At 38.7% G+C, this 18,959-nt stretch overlaps 1 protein-coding gene and 1 long non-coding RNA gene across 2 annotated transcripts; both read left to right on the plus strand.

The window, feature by feature from the left end:
* Positions 1–3,530: 3,530 nt before the first annotated feature.
* On the plus strand, positions 3,531–13,522 carry LOC139962956 (histone-binding protein RBBP4-like). The gene is made up of 10 exons (XM_071963380.1): positions 3,531–3,710; positions 4,436–4,586; positions 5,079–5,129; positions 5,919–6,013; positions 6,667–6,840; positions 7,924–8,039; positions 9,712–9,872; positions 10,334–10,397; positions 12,603–12,665; positions 13,355–13,522. Exons 1-10 carry the CDS (start codon positions 3,692–3,694, stop codon positions 13,505–13,507), a joined length of 1,047 nt encoding a protein of 348 aa, XP_071819481.1. The 5' UTR covers positions 3,531–3,691; the 3' UTR covers positions 13,508–13,522.
* A 1,957-nt stretch (positions 13,523–15,479) lies between these two features.
* LOC139962958 (uncharacterized) lies at positions 15,480–18,826 on the plus strand. The gene is made up of 3 exons (XR_011791406.1): positions 15,480–16,231; positions 17,078–17,194; positions 18,285–18,826. It is a non-coding gene; the product is annotated as an uncharacterized lncRNA (long non-coding RNA).
* The last annotated feature ends 133 nt before the right edge of the window (positions 18,827–18,959 follow it).

The raw sequence follows: 18,959 nt of genomic DNA on the forward strand, positions 1-18,959 counted from the left end.
GACGATTTTGTAATGACTTGTACACATCTTGCTGCTGGTGATAAAAATCTGACTGTTTCCCAGTTGTATCTGTTTCTGCAGCTGACAACCGCAACTGATGGTCTTCTGCGTGACGTAAGAACCTTTAGCTGATGAGCACATTTTTCAAGGGTCATCTCTCCAATTCATCATTTTATGTAAATAAATTATTATTTAAGTTCTCTGTTGATGGCAAGTCATCTGTGTAACTTAATTATCTTGTTTATGTCATGTCATATTCCAACTGGAACTGGTTCATGTATCTGTTTGGTTTCGGGCTAATAAATTATCTTTAAACATGGATAAAACAAACTTTTTGATTTTTCGTCCTTACCTTGTCCTTTTGGTCTGTGATATAAATAAAAAGATTGATAATCAGCTGATCTGTAATGTTAGCACTACTAAATTCCTTGGTGCGTTAATTGATAATCACTATGAATTGGAAGCCACATATTCATAAAGTACAAATTTATGTTGCTAGAATTGTAGGTGTCATGTACAAAATTAAATCAGTTATTCCAAATAATATTCTACTCTCTATTTATAAAACTTTAATAATTCCTCATCTCCATTATTGTGCTATATCCTGGGCAAACTCTTCTCCCAATAAAGTAAACTCCCTCTTTCTCCTACAAAAGGAGCTGTAAGAATAATTTGGAATGCATCTTATCGTGATCATACCTCCCATTTATTTAGTGAGCTTAAGTTACTGACAATTTTTGACATTTATCATGATCAGTTGGGTATTTTTATGTTCAAGTGGTGGGAACGCTTGCTTCCAACAAAGTTTTCATCTTTTTTTTTCACTCCTATCAATACAATTCATGACCATAATACCAGACAACAGACAAATTTAGTGACGATAGTGGAAAGCCATAAGATGTATAACCGCATTATGACGAATTTAGATTTCGAGCAATTTATCACAAAAAAATATTGTTACACCTGTTCAAGATCAGGAGAAACGGCGGTCTCGGATTGGCCTAAAGTGTTTCTTTAACGTGTTTCTTCCTGTTATCAATAAATAAATCTCGTTGGTACCTCAACAATTTAAAGGGACCCAATGAAATTGCAATGTAAATTGGGACCCATAAATATAATTAGCAAAAACATGGGTGACAGCCACCCCCCACCCCTTCCCCCATCCCGGATGGATCTGCCTATGGACACAATCTCAACCCCACTGTTTAATCAGAATAGGTTATCCAGATCACCGTGACTCAAATCCAGTTCGACTGTAGCCGAATGTTACATTAAATCTTTACTCGGTCAAAGGATGGTCATTTTGGGCATCTACTGACACACGATGATGTCATATATTTAAAGAAGAAAGCCAAGGGCTTTGTGATTCCTTGCCTTTAACAAGAAAACATGAGCCTAATTCGACTTCTTCTTTTTAAGACCTCTGTTGACATGACACGACCTTCGACCTCTGTTGCCCTGGCATGAACTTGGACCTTAACAATGTGGATCTTGTACTAACCATGGTGAACACACACGTACCAACTATGAGCTCAATGGAAGTTTCCCTTATCAGGATATTGAAATGACGAAGTTTTCATAGTTTGATCTTTCTCCGCCTCAGATGACCTAGGAGTGAGCATATCGATTATCTATTGTAAACACACACTCCAAGTATTAACTCAATTGAAGTTTTGCCTTACCAATGTAAAGTGTTTTCAATTTTGACCTCTGTTGACCTCAGATGAACTTTGACCTCAACCACAAACAATAGGGATAATGTACTTACTATGGGTAATTTACCTACCATGGCCTGATGTTTCTTTACCAAATTTCGTTTTTACAAGCGGAGTCACATACACCCGTTCGCGTATTTTTTTTTTTCCAGGGCGAACGTGGGTTTCAGGTTTTTCAGGAATTTACAAATTCGTTTGAAATCAGAGTTAGGGTTTAGAGAGTGGGTTAAGGATCCGGGCTACAGGAAACTGAAGGATTGTCGTTCATAATCTGGGGTCAAAACTAGGAAAACAGATTCAGAACATGGTTTTTCAAAAAGCGTCACATGTTTGGAATCCAGGGATTTGATTGGCCGATGCCCACGTTCGTCCTGGAAAAAAATACGTCACACGTTCACACACATACACACAAGTAATCAAACATGTGAAATGGGAGAGTGGGGGAAGATAAGAGGTTACCTGAAAAGCTTATCAACCCCAAGGTTCGTGACGGAGTTTTAGCTCAGTGGTTAACGCCGGTGCCTTTCAATCATAAGGTCCTCGGTTCGAGTCACTCCCAGATTAATGTATGTCGTCCAGTTACAGAGTTGTTGACAATTGACAATTCATAATCATGGACGTTAAATATGAATGTAAGAGACTGACTTCGGTCAGCTTGCGGCTTTGATAAGCCAACGAGGCTTCTCCGCGAGTTCCTGTTTGCAGGAGGATCTAAAATACATACATACAAGTGGGCGAAAAGTGTGACAAAAATGGTGACCAATAGGGACTGTTTTGGGTCCCTTGTTGTTTGTTGCCTATATAAATGACATCGATGGAGATATTTTGTGTACAGCTAAGACACCAAATTGTATTCTGAGGTCTCTTCCAAAAGTGATTCTGAGAAGTTTCAAACGGATTTGGATAAGGTTCTTCTCTGGTCTCAGGGGTGGCAAATGCTTTTTAATATTGATAAATGCAAGGTAATGCACATTGGTACTATAGTAACAAAAAGTTTACACACAATCTGTCTTGAAGCTGCTAAAAGAGGTAATATGCTTTTAGGTATGACCAAGAAGAACTTCAGTTTTCTGAAAGAGGACATCGTAGTTAGGCTTTATAAGCAGTTTGTTAGGCCTCATCTTGGGTATGCTGTGCAGGCTTGGAACCCTTTTTTTGCTAAGGATAAGGAAGTACTTGGAAAGGTCCAGAGGAGGGCTACTGGGATGATTAGTTCCTTAAAGAGTGCTCCTTATTATAGGCGGTTACAACTGTTGAATCTCACCACACTGGAGCATATATGAGGTTACGCGGGGACTTGATTCAGGTTTTCCAGATTGTGTATGGTTTTGGCAATTTATCCTTTACCGACTTTTTCATGTTTGCTAACAGTAGTTGTACCAGAGGTCATTGTCTTAAACTCCAAAAGTCACATAGTAGGATTAATATTCGGCATAACTTTTTTTTCTAATACTAATAGGGTTGTGAATGAGTGGAACGGTTTGCCTGAGAAAGTTGTACTTGCAAAGTAGTGTCAATGGGTTTAAGAATGCTTTGGACAAGCACCTTAAGCATTGTTATCGGGTATGAGTGTTTGTGTCTTCAGTTTTTTCCCTCTCTCTATAGGGTCCTTGATGGGGACTTAAGTGTCCATCCTGATCCTTTTTTCTACTAAACTAAACTAATACGTTTGTGACAAAAGTGGTTGCCACCCCAGTACAGTGTGCGAGGTCATGGTCAGTTGAAAGAATATATAAACTTACAAACTAGAAGAGCGCCACCGATTACATTTCAAAACCGCGGGGAAATCTGCTTTTGTTCCGCGAAAAGTTTTACACATGCTTTACATTGAAGTACTGTGTATATGTATGGTAGCGTAGCGTAATCAGTTTTGTACTGTTCTACTTTACTGTGAAACGTCGTCACTCAGCAGCCTAATTCGGTAGCAATTGGTACGCTTACATCGACCAACGACAGCTTAACTCAGACTTGATCCAATGGCTGATAAAGAGCAGGGTAATAACTCACACCATCCTTTATAACACGGTTTTCGCTAAGCTCCTGTACAAATTAGTGGCATCGTTTAACTTTTCATGGAAATGATGTTGCCTATCACATACAATGGTAACGTTAGGCCGGACTGTGGTGTCCATTTGCAATAGGATAGGCTAGGCTTCACGTTAGGACCTAACTAGACCTAGTATTAGAACCTAGTTAAGATTGGGTAATTATACAGCATAAGCAGCTAACTGTGGAACGTTGATGTTTAATATCAAACCTAAATGATACGTCCATACAAATCGTATAGCCTTTGCCTTTTCCGTAGAAGCAGGTCAAATGACTAGGCCTATTTAGATTTTGTAAAGGGAACCCAGAGTATAACATAAGCCTAGACATATCATACCATCTTTAATCTTAAAAGTATCCTCGTAAATGCTCTTGCTGCAATACCAGTTTGGTACTCTAGTTAGAGATGGTTTAGCCTAAACTCTGATTGTTAACAACTACAAGTTAATTCATTCAGGGCTAACCGATAAATTCAACTCGGGATCTTTATAGGATTTCATAACCTGTTTTTCTCATTGCAGACTGTAAAAATGTACTACTCCATATAGCTGTTACTAAAGCACTGTGAGTTTTTAATGTGAGATATGTGTTGCACAGTAAATATTCTTAGATTCCAACACAAGGATGTGATCATTATAAGTTATGTGATCCAATTGGTTTTTTTTTTTTCACAGCTGAGACTTTCGATGATGCAGTCGAAGAGAGGGTCATTAATGAAGAGTACAAGATTTGGAAGAAGAACACACCATTCCTCTATGATTTGGTGATGACCCATGCCCTGGAATGGCCCAGTTTAACTTCACAATGGCTGCCAGAAGTCACAAAGTGAGTTAAAAAGAAACTTAAATGCACTTAGTATCAATGATAGTATAAAATCCCATTAGAGCAAGAGCTGATTTGCATCATTTAAAATTTTAGTTTCAAAACTTGGCCATCTTTCACTTTACCTGTCTCATATCAATGTAGGAGCAGTTTGAAAAGAGCTTCAAAATGCTGCATAAAGTCAGACTGAAGGGGTAATTGAAAGTTTTTGTATATATATATATACATATCAGAAGACTAATTATTGTTTTACGTTTGGCATTTCTTACTGACTAGACATTAAAACCACCTTTAGTGCATGTTTTAACATTAGTGACCTGTTTGAAATTATATGCACAGACTAAAATCATATGATGGTCTGAGGTATTGTGTCAGCCCGTGTGGAATTTAAATGATCTTGTGGGACCTGGAGGTTAGCCTCGTTTTATGGTCTTATAATAATTGTTGGTAAATCATCAGGTATGCAACAATTCCTTTTCTCTGCTTTCTTCACAGACCAGAAGATAAAGACTACACAGTTCACAGACTTGTTTTGGGTACTCACACGTAAGTTTCTTTCAAATTTAGTTCCTCGTCCGAATGTATCATCGTCTTCACATGATCAAGGAATGCTCCTTGTTGGTGTTGGCGAGTTCCACAGGGGAAAGAGACCGAATGCTTGCACTTTTGTACATTAACGTATGACCGGCCTGTCAACTGTCAGAAGCACACCGATAAAAAAAGCTGTGCAAGTGCTGGTACAATTCCTCCGCTAAGGGAGACATTTTGTCTCCCAAACTTGACAAGCGCTTGCAGAAAGTTGCCGACAGGACAAATGTGAGGGTATCCTAGCGTGGACTCTAGACTCAGCTGTCTGCAGTATTATACACCATCGACACGAAAGAGTTAACTTTGCGCATGTGAAACGTAACCTCAATTGACTGACCAGAACAAAACGGGTTTTTAAAAATAATAGCGTTTATAGATATTAGTGTTTTATTCAAAGTAAATGAGCAAGTCATGAAGATCACGTGTGTTGAAATTTGATGGAACGCTTCGGTAAGTTTTTACGGTTTTCTGTAAAGTTTTCACGACTTTAAGAGTGTTTTCCACGACCTACCTTTCGGGCATCAGGGATTTAGATGGTTAACCAAAGACTGGACTCCAGGAATTTGAAGTAGGTTTTCCTGCAGATTGATTTGGACTGGACCTGCTATTTTTCAACGATCAAAATGGAGTTTTTTTTCTCCAGTCTTGTAATTTTTTGAAGAAATTTGTCAAGGACTTTGCCTTTGGCCGTCTGTAATTACTTGATATACCCAATTTCCATTCTTTGTCTCTCCACCTCTCGCTCAGGTCAGATGAGCAGAACCATTTGGTCATTGCCAGCGTACAGCTTCCCAAGGACGACGTCCAGCTCGACGCATCCAACTACGATAATGAAAAAGGAGGTAAGTCGCACCCTTAAATTTGGCTTCTTTGCAGCAATTGAAATTTTGCCCATAAAGTTTGCCGTGATATACAGACTTTGTGCCTTTCAATCTGTGCGTAGGAGCTTTTGACACACTTTATTCAATCGCACTCCGACTCCTCGTGTAGTTTTGTAAACCAACTGGAAAGTAGTTAATGATTCCAACAGATTTGGAAAACTATTTCATAATTAGTTATTTAATCATATGTATGCAAAAATCAGGAAATTGTGAAAAGAAAGCTGTTCTTTTTTTTTTCTTTTTTTCTTGTATCAGTTTGAAATAAATATTGGCTAGCCAAGCAAGTGCAAATGCATCCTTATCAGATTCTATCTTTCATTTGTTATCAAGAAATTTCCCAAAGAGTCAAAGTTGATTTGAAAAGCTGCTTTCAATGAACTGTCCAAAATTGAGTTTTGAACAACAAGTTGATCGACAGTCAACAAGTTGATCAACACTATTCCAGAGGTGGACTGTCGTGTTGTTGAAATAAGTATCAGAATTGCCAAAAGTTTCTGATGCAAATCATCATTTCAACCCCAGCAGTGTATGTGCAAATTCATTAACATCCTCATTTATAGCAATATGATATTTAATATGACTTAACTCCCTCGCAATTCTTTTCTGATTACAAGAATTTGGAGGATTTGGTTCGGTAAATGGTAAGATTGAGATAGAGATCAAGATAAACCATGAAGGAGAAGTAAACAGAGCAAGGTACATGCCACAGAACCCGGTCATCATAGCAACCAAGACACCATCCAGCGATGTACTTGTATTTGACTACACTAAACACCCTTCCAAGCCAGGTATGTTTATGTCTGTCACCTCTGACCTTTTCTTAATTAGCCCATTTTTGCTTAGTGGAATATGTCAGTATAAAGTGCTGTATATGAGTGTCTAAGTATTGCCAAGTTATATATCAGCTTAAAATTGATAATCCTGTATTAAGTAGTGCATATAAATTGTGTGTGTTTGTTTAGTATGTGTAGTATATTGTATGTGTAATGGGTCTTCTCTAGAAGGGTATATGTGTAGTCTAGTCTAATAACTATTGCATGTGTGGTGTAGGTATGTGTAGTGTGTGTGTTGTTTATGTGTTGTATGTAGTGTATGTGTAGTGTATGTGCAATGTATGTGTTTGAATGTATATCTGCTGTGTGTGTATGCTTAGAATGTGGTGTGTGTTGATTTGTAGTGTATGTATGTGGTGCGTATCGATGGGTAGTGTGTGCGGTGTGTGTTTAGTATGTGTTTCGTGTTAATTTGTAGTGTGTTTGTATGTGTAATGTGTCTATATGTATGTATGTGTAGTGTTGGTATGTTTAGTACATGTATTGTGTGTATTTGTATGTGTAATGTGTCTATGTGTGTAGTGTAAGCATGTGTAGTGTGTGAAGTAAGTAGGACATGTGGCTGATTCTTGTCTAGTAGTGAAAGGGGTAATTTTTATTATATATGTGACCATCTGGTTTCAAAATGAGATATTTTCTGAACTGTTTATTTAGATGATCACTCTGGTTCTTGATACACCTGCACCAGTTTAGTGTAACAACACACACATTATCACACTGAAGTGACTGGTAGAGAGAATATGTAGAGACTAGTAGTCCAGTTTAGTGTAACAACACACACTTTATCACAATGAAGTGACTGGTAGAGAGAATATGTAGAGACTAGTAGTCCAGTTTAGTGTAACAACACACACTTTATCACATTGAAGTGACTGGTAGAGAGAATATGTAGAGACTAGTGGTCCATTTCTGAAATTTAACATATTAAGTTAAATAGTTTTCTGCATGGAGGCTGGCACTCAGAGATATCAATTTATGTGACTGGTTCCCTAATCAATACTTTTAACATATATGATGCAATGTTCACTTTTCCTGCAGACCCAAGTGGAGAGTGCAATCCAGATATCAGGTTGAGAGGTCACCAGAAGGAAGGCTACGGTCTCTCCTGGAACCCAAACATTAGCGGACATCTCCTGAGCGCATCAGATGATCATGTAAGAAGCATGTTACCTCTACACTCATAGGAATCTCATCGTCATGGATTTTACACTGTGTACACTTCAGACCATGCATGCATGTAAATTATGTGGAAGCAGGACACTTCGCCCAACAACCATTTCGCCCAACTGCCATTTCGCCCAACCTTACCATTTCGCCCAACCAGCCTGGTCATTTCGCCCAACCAGCCTGGTCATTTCGCCCAACCAGCCTGGTCATTTCGCCCAACCAACCTGGTCATTTCGCCCAACCAGTCTGGTCATTTCGCCCAACCTTGATTAAATATGATATTTCAAAAGGAAACGTTCGGGAATTGTTAACGTTACAGGATACGAACCGAATATTAAGGAAACTTGAGGATTGATCAGTGTGTTAGGGGTTAGGTTTGATAGTAAACGTTCGAATATTAAGGAATATTAAGGAAACTTGAAGTCCTTTACTTTGTATAACTTTAGTAAGGAAACGTTCGGGAATTTTTAACGTTACAGGATACGAACCGAATATTAAGGAATCTTGAGGATGGATCAGTGTTTTAAGGGTTAGGTTTGATAGGTTTGATATAGTAAACGTTCGGGAATTGTTAACATTACGGGATACGAACCGAGTATTAAGGCAACTTGAAGGTGATTACATATGTGGTTACATTGATAAAGTGGTTACATTGATTAAATATAGTAATTCAATATTACGGACGGGTTTTATATATTTTTTTCAATTTAATAAGGAAACGTTCGGGAATTGTTAGTCAGTAGGATGGATCAGTGTTTTAGGGGTTAGGTTTGATAGGTTTTTATGAAGACCGATTCACCTGTGTTTGTATAATAATATAACTTCCTTGTATGCGTAAACGCCTAAAGTAGTGTAATCCTCCCATTATACCCGAAATAACTGCTCAGACTCCGATCAATATTGAGTGGACCTCACTTTTTTATTTACCTATTACGAAGTAACCTAACCCAAAATAAATCAAATTGAACTAGTGGAATAGAAAAAGTAATATTATTCTGACTGAATATTGGTAAATATAAGGTTGGGCGAAATGACCAACACGGTTGGGCGAAATGTCCATGCTGGTTGGGCGAAATGACTATGATGGTTGGGCGAAATGACCATGCTGGTTGGGCGAAATGACCAGGCTGGTTGGGCGAAATGACCAGGCTGGTTGGGCGAAATGGCAGTTGGGCGAAATGGTTGTTGGGCGAAGTGACTAGAAAGCAATTATGTTACACCAATCACAAAAGTCCTTAGATCATTGTGAACTTCCCACTTGTCCTCAAGTTCAAGACACTTTTCTTCCTTCTGTCCACCACCCTCACCATCATCCCCACCCACCCACACCATCCCTACCCTAGAGAGAAAATAACAGGAAAACTTTGTATGTTGCATTATTTCAATTTTTGACTCCACTTTTCTTCCTGCTCCTAATACGGCATTCATTGTGTGTTTTGAAACGATGGTAGTCAGTGTACTAAGCGCTCTTCCGGTCCCTAAGTCTGTTTTCATCAATTTATGGGTTTTATTACAGATCTATTTTACCTTCATGTAACTCCCAGCATACTGTCCTTGAGAGAAATAATCAATAAGTAGTATTTTTAAGCTTTGGCAAATGAGTTTGATAGAATATGTTTTACGACTTGACCATGGGTAGTCATTCACTCTCCCTCACAGACTATCTGCTTGTGGGACATCAGTAACATTTCACGTGACACTAAAGTCGTGAATGCCAAGACGATATTCACAGGCCATACGATGGTGGTGGAGGACGTCTCGTGGCACCTCCTGCACGAGGCGATCTTTGGATCTGTCGCCGACGACCAAATGCTTATGATGTAAGTGTACAAAGTTGTGCTATTGTCTGCGACTCAATTTCTACCCGACGATGGCTGTAATGTCCCACATCCACTGGTGTTGGTCTTAGTCGCACCAAATGCCAAGGTTATTTGGCTAGATTGGAAAAAGGCATTTCCATGTGTTAGGGGGTCGAGAGATAATTGGTAATGATAAACTTAGCCTCATACTAGTCCATTGATATATGAAACACTGGAAAGGAAAGTTCTAAGTCTTTGAAAAAGGAGGAACTTGCAAATTAAAAGTATGATTGTGATTGGATATTTGTGGTAAAAAAAGAAAAAAAATATTGTAATTTTTGTTTTTTTCCTTCTTTTTTTTTTGGGGGGGGGGGGTTAGAAACTACTTGGCAATGCCACAATAGCTGTAAAAGAATGAACATCTATGTTGATGCTGGTTATTTCCATTCACCTAGATAATGTTTTACTTTCTTTTCTTTTAGCTGGGACACTAGAACTGACAATACCATTAAGCCAAGCCATTCTGGTGATGCTCACACGGCTGAGGTAAGCAGTGGATGCTGGAGGGAGGGAATATTCTTACAGTGTCCCTTTCAGTTGAGGAGGAGGGGGCCATCCTTAGAGTGTTCCTTTCAGTTGAGGAGGAGGGGGCATCTTTAGAGTGTTCCTTTCAGTTGGGGAGGAGGGGGCATCCTTAGATTTTTCCCTCAGGCGGGGATGGGGGGCATCTTTAGAATGTTCCTTTCAGTTGGGGAGGAGGGGGCATCTTTAGCGTGTTCCTTTCAAGTGGGGATGGGGGTGGCCATCCTTACAGTGTTCCTATTGCCATGTTCTAGCAATCCACTCTTTTCTCGATCTATAGTCTGTGTTATGTCACATCTTATGCAGACCTGCAATTCTCTTACCATGACCTGTAGTTCCCTTGTAATCTCCCACTCACTGTCATTCTCCTTGAATCACTGTTGCCATTACATTGACAGATAACAAATAGTTCCTTGATTAAATCCTTCTCATAATTGTAAGGTTTTGGTCTCGACTGATAAAAAGTAGTATTTTTATGTCCTGGTCACGTGACAGATACTAAAGAATCCTTTGCTATAGGTTTAGGTCTTGACATATAAAGATATGAAATATTTAACAAAACAAAAGACAAAATAACAAAGTTGAGTAGGCTAGGACGGTCTGTTTAGTGTTAGGGTAGGAGTACCATTGTCATGGACATCCAGGACCTTTGGGACATTAATCAACAGGGAAGTGCCCATGCCGGGCAGTCCCGCTTGGCTCTAAAAAATTCCACCAGGCACTTACTACAAAATTGCCAATCCCACCCGGCACTATATTTCCATCTGTTGCGGGCAAATCTCTAACATATATTCCTTATAGAAAGTTCCAAATTCTACACTTAATAGTTTCATGCAGAGTATAAAATAAATCTACCTTCTAAAAGTATCGTGATAGTTATGCAAACTACATAAACAAGCATTCGACATCACTAAAAGCATCGGTTCATGTAGTCAGCCTACAAAGGCTAGACTACTATCACCGGCACGCTTTGCACGTAACCTCCCTACGGTTTCATATGCAGTACCTTACAATTTGCCGCACAGCAGATTGATAACAGTGAGACAGCACAGCCTCATTATAATACAAATTTGATTTGATAAGAGTGATTAGATTTAGGCTAGATGTACAGGTGAACAGCAAACCTGCTCTGCTCAGTGGGTTTGGATTTTGACCGATTAAGCTAATTTATGAATGTGGTCTGAACACTGCACTTGTGATTGCGCTAAGCTGTCAGCCTCGTTGAAGCTAGCGGCCACTAAGTGTAAGCCTAGTCCACTAGTATTCTGTATATACCATTACTGCACTGTTTTTGTATGTCTATGTATATGCGAAATAAATTAACTGAACTGAACTAGTCCAGACTTGTAACAGCAGCTGATTGGAGGAAAAGGTGATCAAACCACGCATAACGTAGATGAATACTCTATTGACTTGAATCTGGCATTTGAGCACCATCAATATAGCAAACATTTCTTGAAGGGGACACCACCTCCCCTTTGACTCCTCCACCCAGGACGGCCATCAGTGCAAAAAATTCCTGGGCACATCCCTGCATAAATTTAACAATTTAAGTAACCACGACTACAGCTCATCAAGAGTTGTTCTTTGTCATCCGTGGGCTGACAACCGTTTCCAATGGTAACCGACTTATGCTGGTTCATTTAGTAGCTTTATACTGAGTCTTTGCTTCGTTGGTGATAAGTCTACAGCAGGGTGTTGATTGATTAATTAATTGATTTGATTTGATTTCGTTAGAGTTCATTCATCTGGAGGTGTGTGTTGTTCATGTATTTTCTCTACACTGCTAACTCCATACAATACTCCAATACTACAAGACCAGTAACCGGGCATATTCCATGTAACAAAGTTTGGTCGAAATGTCACTGCAGTCAGTAATGTAATAAGCTGCATTCCTAGATGCCTGCATTGCCTGTTAGTAAGTATCACTCAGGGCCTCCAGTTTTGAGTTGTGGACGTAACTGTTCACCTTTACCCCTTGCTGACCTTGCTAAATCAGTAAATCTACTGCATATTGAGAACAAGTTTTGTGATGCATATGACAAGGATTTACGTTTTGATATTCCAGCCAATATCGTGCATGAATACATGCGTAAATAGTCATGAGTCTGTCTCTGCTTTAAAACGTTTTCTTTCTATTAAGCATTTTATTTTTTATCTTTCCAACAGGTTAACTGCCTCTCTTTCAATCCGTACAGTGAATTCATCCTCGCCACTGGTTCTGCTGACAAGGTATAGTGTTAGCCATCAAGGCATCAATAACGTTTTAAAACTCGCTATTCCATTTTGAGATCAACTAAAATTGTAAAGAAGTAAAGATTTATTTACGCAATCTGAGAGGCTTTCTGAAAACGAAAAACTTTGTGAGTAATGCGGAACATATAACCCCACTGAATTTTACAGAAAATTGTGTTGTTAAGTATATTTTGCTGAAATCAAATTCATCTCCAAACTGACTGTTTTATAAAGATGCTAAAACAATGTGAATTATAATCAACGCAATGCACTTTATTACTGGATTAACAATTCCATAACAGTTATTTTTTTCTGAATTATAAAAAAAAAATTGGTCAATAAATCTGGCAGATATAGAAAGTATACAAATATGGATGTTAAAAGCAAATGTTGAATGTGTAAATAAATTGACAACAAAATTAATGTCTTGAGTTTAATAAAATAAATAAAAAATGAAGAAAGAGTATAAAGGAAGTAATTGAAAAAGGATAAAAAATCTCTCCTTTGCTCATTCGAAAACTGAAATCTCTCTTCATACTGTGAGTGAAAAGAGGGTAAGTCATGTGACTTTGACTGTACATGAATATTATGTTAAGATATCGGGTAGTTAGGTAAAATTTTTTTTTTTTTTGCTAAAGGAGTGATATTTCTTTCCATACTTACCTCCTTTTTTCTTCTTTTTTCAGACTGTTGCATTGTGGGACTTGAGGAATCTTAAAGTGGCCATGACACGAAAATTTCAACGTCCTGTCTTTTTGGGAACCATCTCAGCATGCTCTCTAAAACATATATCAACCATTCTGCCAGTTAAAAATTTGATTTTTCCCTTCGAAAATTGAGATTTAATTTACCCTCTTCGGGCTTGAAAAGTTCGTTCGGCTTCAAATTTTCCTAATCTCATGACGTCATGTGACGTCATGTTATGAACACATTTGTCTCTCGCTGATTCCTCCGAACACATATCATACTTACAGTACGACAAGTGTACATAAATACACAAAACAATCGATAACAAGTCGGCGCGAAATCAGATCGAAATTTCCCGTGGAATGTCAGATTTAGAACCAAATGCGGCAACCGAAGTTCAAAGTGATAGTGGTTCTTCACCAGGCAGTGATATTAGGCTACAACTAGAGTGCCCTTTATCATATTCGAAGCAGAGAGTGAAGGCGATGATCACGCCAATATTGAACCGTACGATGAGGGTGGACCTGAGGGGTGTTAGAACCGTATCAGTTCGAGCCTGTTAAACGAGCCGAAATTGAAGCTCCGCAACATATCGAAGAACAAACCCGTTCGGAACTATTGCAAGGATCATACAACGTGGTAAGAATTTATTAACGAAGCATTTAAAAATAAAATCCAGTCCATTTTGTGCATGTGTTGCTGGAATTCGCGGAACTCCGTAAACCGTATTGTGCGTTGTGTTACGGTGACTAACAACCCATAAGCTCAGTGTGCTGGTTATGTATTCATATACATGTACAAGGATCGCCACTTGCCCATTGGAGGTTTCCTGTTCTCCAATCTGGTCTTCGGAGTTTTTAATGTGGAATACTTGACTGAAGAACGACTCGTTTATGTCGACCCGTTCAAGACCATTTGTTTTATTTCATAAAAAAGGAGGGATCGTAGTATGCTTCCGTGAAGTGTTCGCTGCATACGGAGCTGTATACTGGCTAGGGCCAGTGAATCGGCGCTGGTGTTGTGCACTAACTTGGTCATATTCGCTGTGTTTTTTTCGTCCTTCGGCCATCGATGAAGGCTAATTGCATGGGTTATGACATTTGTGCAGGCTCCAACAACACAACGAACTGGCATTTATCTCGGATATTTTATAACATGTTGTAAAACAAACTTGAAATTTCTAGCGATATAGCGTAATACAGTGGTTGTTCTCTCAGTGTAAATGTGCGTGTATGTGTGACGGTAAAATCGTCGCGCATCCGGTACGTGCATGGGCTTGGCACTTGCGTTCCTAACATGACGTCATCATTGTCTTGTTTTGAAATCGCATTTTCAGGTATCTATTTTCGGATGCGAATATTAAAACGTTAATTTCTAATTAGTCCTTGGGGTTTTCAAGGGATGAGGATAGTTTTGAGCATAGATTTTCTTCAACTAGTCAAACGTTCAGTCGAAACGGACTCGAACCTTGTGTATATTAGACTCCCTTTGCCAAAAGGGATTTTATTGTTTGTTTGGTATTTGTGTAACTCTTTGTTTTTAGGTAAGCATGTTGTTTAAAAAAAAAAAGACTTTTGGACGAATTTTTCATATTTGGTAAAACAGATTACCACTTTAACAGTGTTTACAAGACCACCCCATCTTGTGTTTTTGGAAGAGGTCAAGGGTCATTTGAGTATAGCAGAGTTTACAATCTGACAACCCTTTAAGACCAAACTAATGACTCAAGCTGTGATTAATTTATGTTCTTCATATTATGTAGGTTATCCACCATGCATCAAAAAGTTTTGGTGAAACTCTTGCTGGTTAACAAGGCGTTCCTTTAAATTTACTTAAATGTCTTTGGCATCGGCTGCTTTGAACACTTAGGTTAAAGTTGCATAGCCCAATAACATCTCTTGCATCTTTACAATTGAAACATTGAAGTAGAGAGTGTAATTACCGGCCAGGAGAGAAGTGATGACCTCCCCTCACCTCCTCTTCCCCATTTGGGTAAAATTGTTTTGAGAATTCTGCTACTGCAAATGCCAATCGGCCCTTATTAACCTGCCAGTATTGTGAGAAGTCTAACATTTCCTTCTCAAAACATTTCAAAAATTTTCATTTCAAAAAGCTGTTTTAAAGGGGCGTGGTCGTCATGAAATATCGACAGCAATTTATTTTTCAATTTTCTCATTGGTTTAAGGTTTGTTGCCAAACGCCATTGTTCATTGTGATGTAAGAGGTTTTCACATGGGAAAAAATAAATTCGTTTTCAGTATTCAATGTCTAGCTTTTAAAATTTTAAAATATATAATTTACATTATCCTAAATTATTACACTATGCGTAAAGATCGGAAGTGACTGGTAAGATGGATTCTACTTTAGGTAAGAGAGAAGTATAAATGGTATCTGACCACTAATTTCCAAGAAGTCTGCCGAACACATGTGTGCAAAACACTGGCGCTGTTGCCACAGCGGCAATATGAAGTGCATGCGCTACATAATGTACAGTCCTCATCGCACTAACCGAATCGGAACCGTTGCTGTATGTGTGTTTACAGACTTACAGTACAGGCAACCAGTTGACAACTCGCCTTCAACATATGACAGTACCACCGCCGAGACATTCAATCGAACGTATATTTTGTGGATTTCGAAAAAACGTCTTTGAAAATTACAAACAAAGATGTCATCTGAACTAGAGTAACAATCATCATGGGATTCACAATTTTCCGGTGGAATGTTGTAATTGTAATAACACCTGTCAGAGACAGCCCAGCACTAGGACAAGGGGCCGAGCAGGAGCTGGGTGTCCGTGCAAGGGACTAGGGGCCTACTGCAATTCTTTCTGTACTTGTGGGACAAAAAGGAAAGCTTGCCAGAAGAAACCTACGGTAAGTTAATAACTGTCAACACAGCGTCTAGGTTAAGGTAGGCTAGGCCTAAATGTGTCATTAGTAAGCCTAGGCCTAGGTCTATAATGTAATGGTACAAGGCGAAGGGTAATGGTGCTCTCGGTGTGCAAACGAATCGTCAAATATAATGCATGGTTGGAAGGGAGGGTGGCAAATGCACTTACAATTTGAAGTTTAATGTACAGGGCCTTATTTCATCAGCTAAGAAATTATTTATTTATTATTACTATATTAGGCCTAGGCTAAGTCTAGTAAGTTAAGTGTATATATAGGCCTAGGCTATGCCTATAACTATAAACCAAATAAAAGTAGCCCTATAGGCTTGGGCGCTTGACATAAATAGGGTTAAACGAGAATATGACATTGCTTTGGAGAGTGGGCGATTAGGGGATGGTTGTGGGATTAGGGGATGGTTGTGACCAGCATGGCAAGCCCTGATACAAACATGGTAATAATCTAGGACTATAGGATTAAGCTGGTAAAGTACTTTAGATACAGCAGTGGTTATATACCGTGGGGTGCGAGTCAGGGATTAGGGGATGGTTGTGACCAGCATGGCAAGCCCTGATACAAACCTGGTAAGAATCTAGTACTAAAGGGGTATTGCTGGTATAATACTGTACGCACAGCAGTGATTCTTTACCGTGGGGTGCGAGCAGGGGAGCTATACTCTGTATGAATAACAACTGTCCTGACAGATTAAAGCCCATATATAATGATATCTAGAGCATCGTCATCTGATATCTACACTCAAACAGGCTCAAAGCAAGCCATGCTAGAAATGTAGCATTCATAAGTGTCTTTTGATTTTTTTTCTTTATACAGGATTTGTCAGACACTGGTGATAGTGAGGTCTCACCAAATGAGCATGCAGCAGGTGAAGATGATAGTGCACCTGGGTAGCAGAATGTGGCTTCAAACAACAATGAATCTCAACTTCAGGTTGGCATAGCACACACTTTCCACTTTACTAAATATTGACATTACGTTGATGATCATAGACCACAAAAATCATACATATGCAGATTATGATGCATATAATAATGTACCGTAGTACAAGGTTATGTCACAATGGGCAACTGCCAATGTTATCAGACCAAAATTTGTCCAGATTTTATGATGCATATAATACAATGTTGTACAAGTTGATGTTACAATGTGCAACTGTGCCCACTGTTATCAAGACCAATATTTGCTTATTTTTCTATTTATAATTTATGTTGTACCGAATTCTTATAACAAAGAATATTGTCACACATACATTGGTGCAGTTGGACACCTTAGTGTCAGACACACCTTGAAATCTCCAGAGAGTGATATTCAGATTGCAGCCAATATTACAGGTTTATGAAGTTCCCTAACAGAAGCAAACTATGTGATGTCACCATGCATGATGATTGGGCTGAACCACCCCCCCCCATTCATAATCCCAAAATAATTTATCCACACCAGATATTCATTCAAAATATTAATGTTTAATGAAATTCAAACTCATAATACATTTCCAGATAAAAATTTAACATTCCAAAATATGTCAGATTTCAAGGTTTTAAGTAAATAAAGATTAGAAAATGAAAGTATAGCTTCTGAGGAATGTCAGTCTTTGTGAAATCAAAGAAAACCACATTTTGTCTCTTTCAATGATAACCAAACTAGTTATCTATCAAGATGAGTATTATGTTTTGTTTCACGTGAATGGCTGCAGTCCGAATTTTTTGGTATGAAATCAAATGAAATGTTTGTGTTCAATTCTTTCTTAAAGGGATATTCCAGTGGCTGAAAATGTGACATTTTTGTGGAATGAAATAGCTCATAAATAGTGCCATGATTGCATCATTCACTCTGCTGTGTTCCACATGCATTCACAAAATACCAAAAATTCAAAATTTCACCATTCAGAGTGTTATGAGGTAGTGAGTTTGACCCCAAAAAATATTCTGCAATTTTACTAGCAGCCAATTGCCCTGCTATCCCTTAATATGTTCATGATTGTACTGAAGAAATAAACAAGCTGTTTTCAATTGTCCAACAGATGTACAAGGGTTGTCATGAGAACAGTTAGAGCAGGTTGCAGTAGAGCTCCTCAGAAACCCAGATGCTCACAGTGATCTCACTGTGCCAAACCAAACTGAGGAAGTGACTGCTTCTCGTGAAATGTCTGCAATGTGTAGAGATGCTAACTGATGTGGAAAAGAAGTGTTGCACAAACAGGGTGCAACAATGTGTAACTTACTCGGATGCATTTAGTGATATTTGCCTTAATGCACACATCTTGGGTGTAAATATGCGCATGCGAGAGGATGATCTTGCTTTGGAAGAAAACAGAACCAACAGGAACTACAGACATTATGCTTACAGAAATTTTATTTACTGGAAGTTTGGTCGCCTAGGTAGAGGAAATAGAATGGTATTGCCATCCTGTTGCATCTCAGAGATAAGGGAAAGATTTCCATCTGTAGACGGACAATATGTAGGATTCAATCCTGGCAACAACCTCATCGATTAAGAGAGAAAACAATTTGAAAAGAAACCATATTGGCACAGTGATAGTGATAAGAGTGGGGTGATGGGGGAAGAGCAGGGGGGGGAGGGGTTACTGTTACTCCAAGAAGTGCAACATTGTTGAAGGAAAACTGATTACTTCATGGTTTGTGATAGGGATTTCAATCCTATCAACAACCTTTGGTAGAGTGATGGTAATTTCTTT

Source organism: Apostichopus japonicus, chromosome 21, assembly GCF_037975245.1.
Source record: "Apostichopus japonicus isolate 1M-3 chromosome 21, ASM3797524v1, whole genome shotgun sequence".
Lineage (NCBI taxonomy): Eukaryota > Metazoa > Echinodermata > Holothuroidea > Aspidochirotida > Stichopodidae > Apostichopus > Apostichopus japonicus.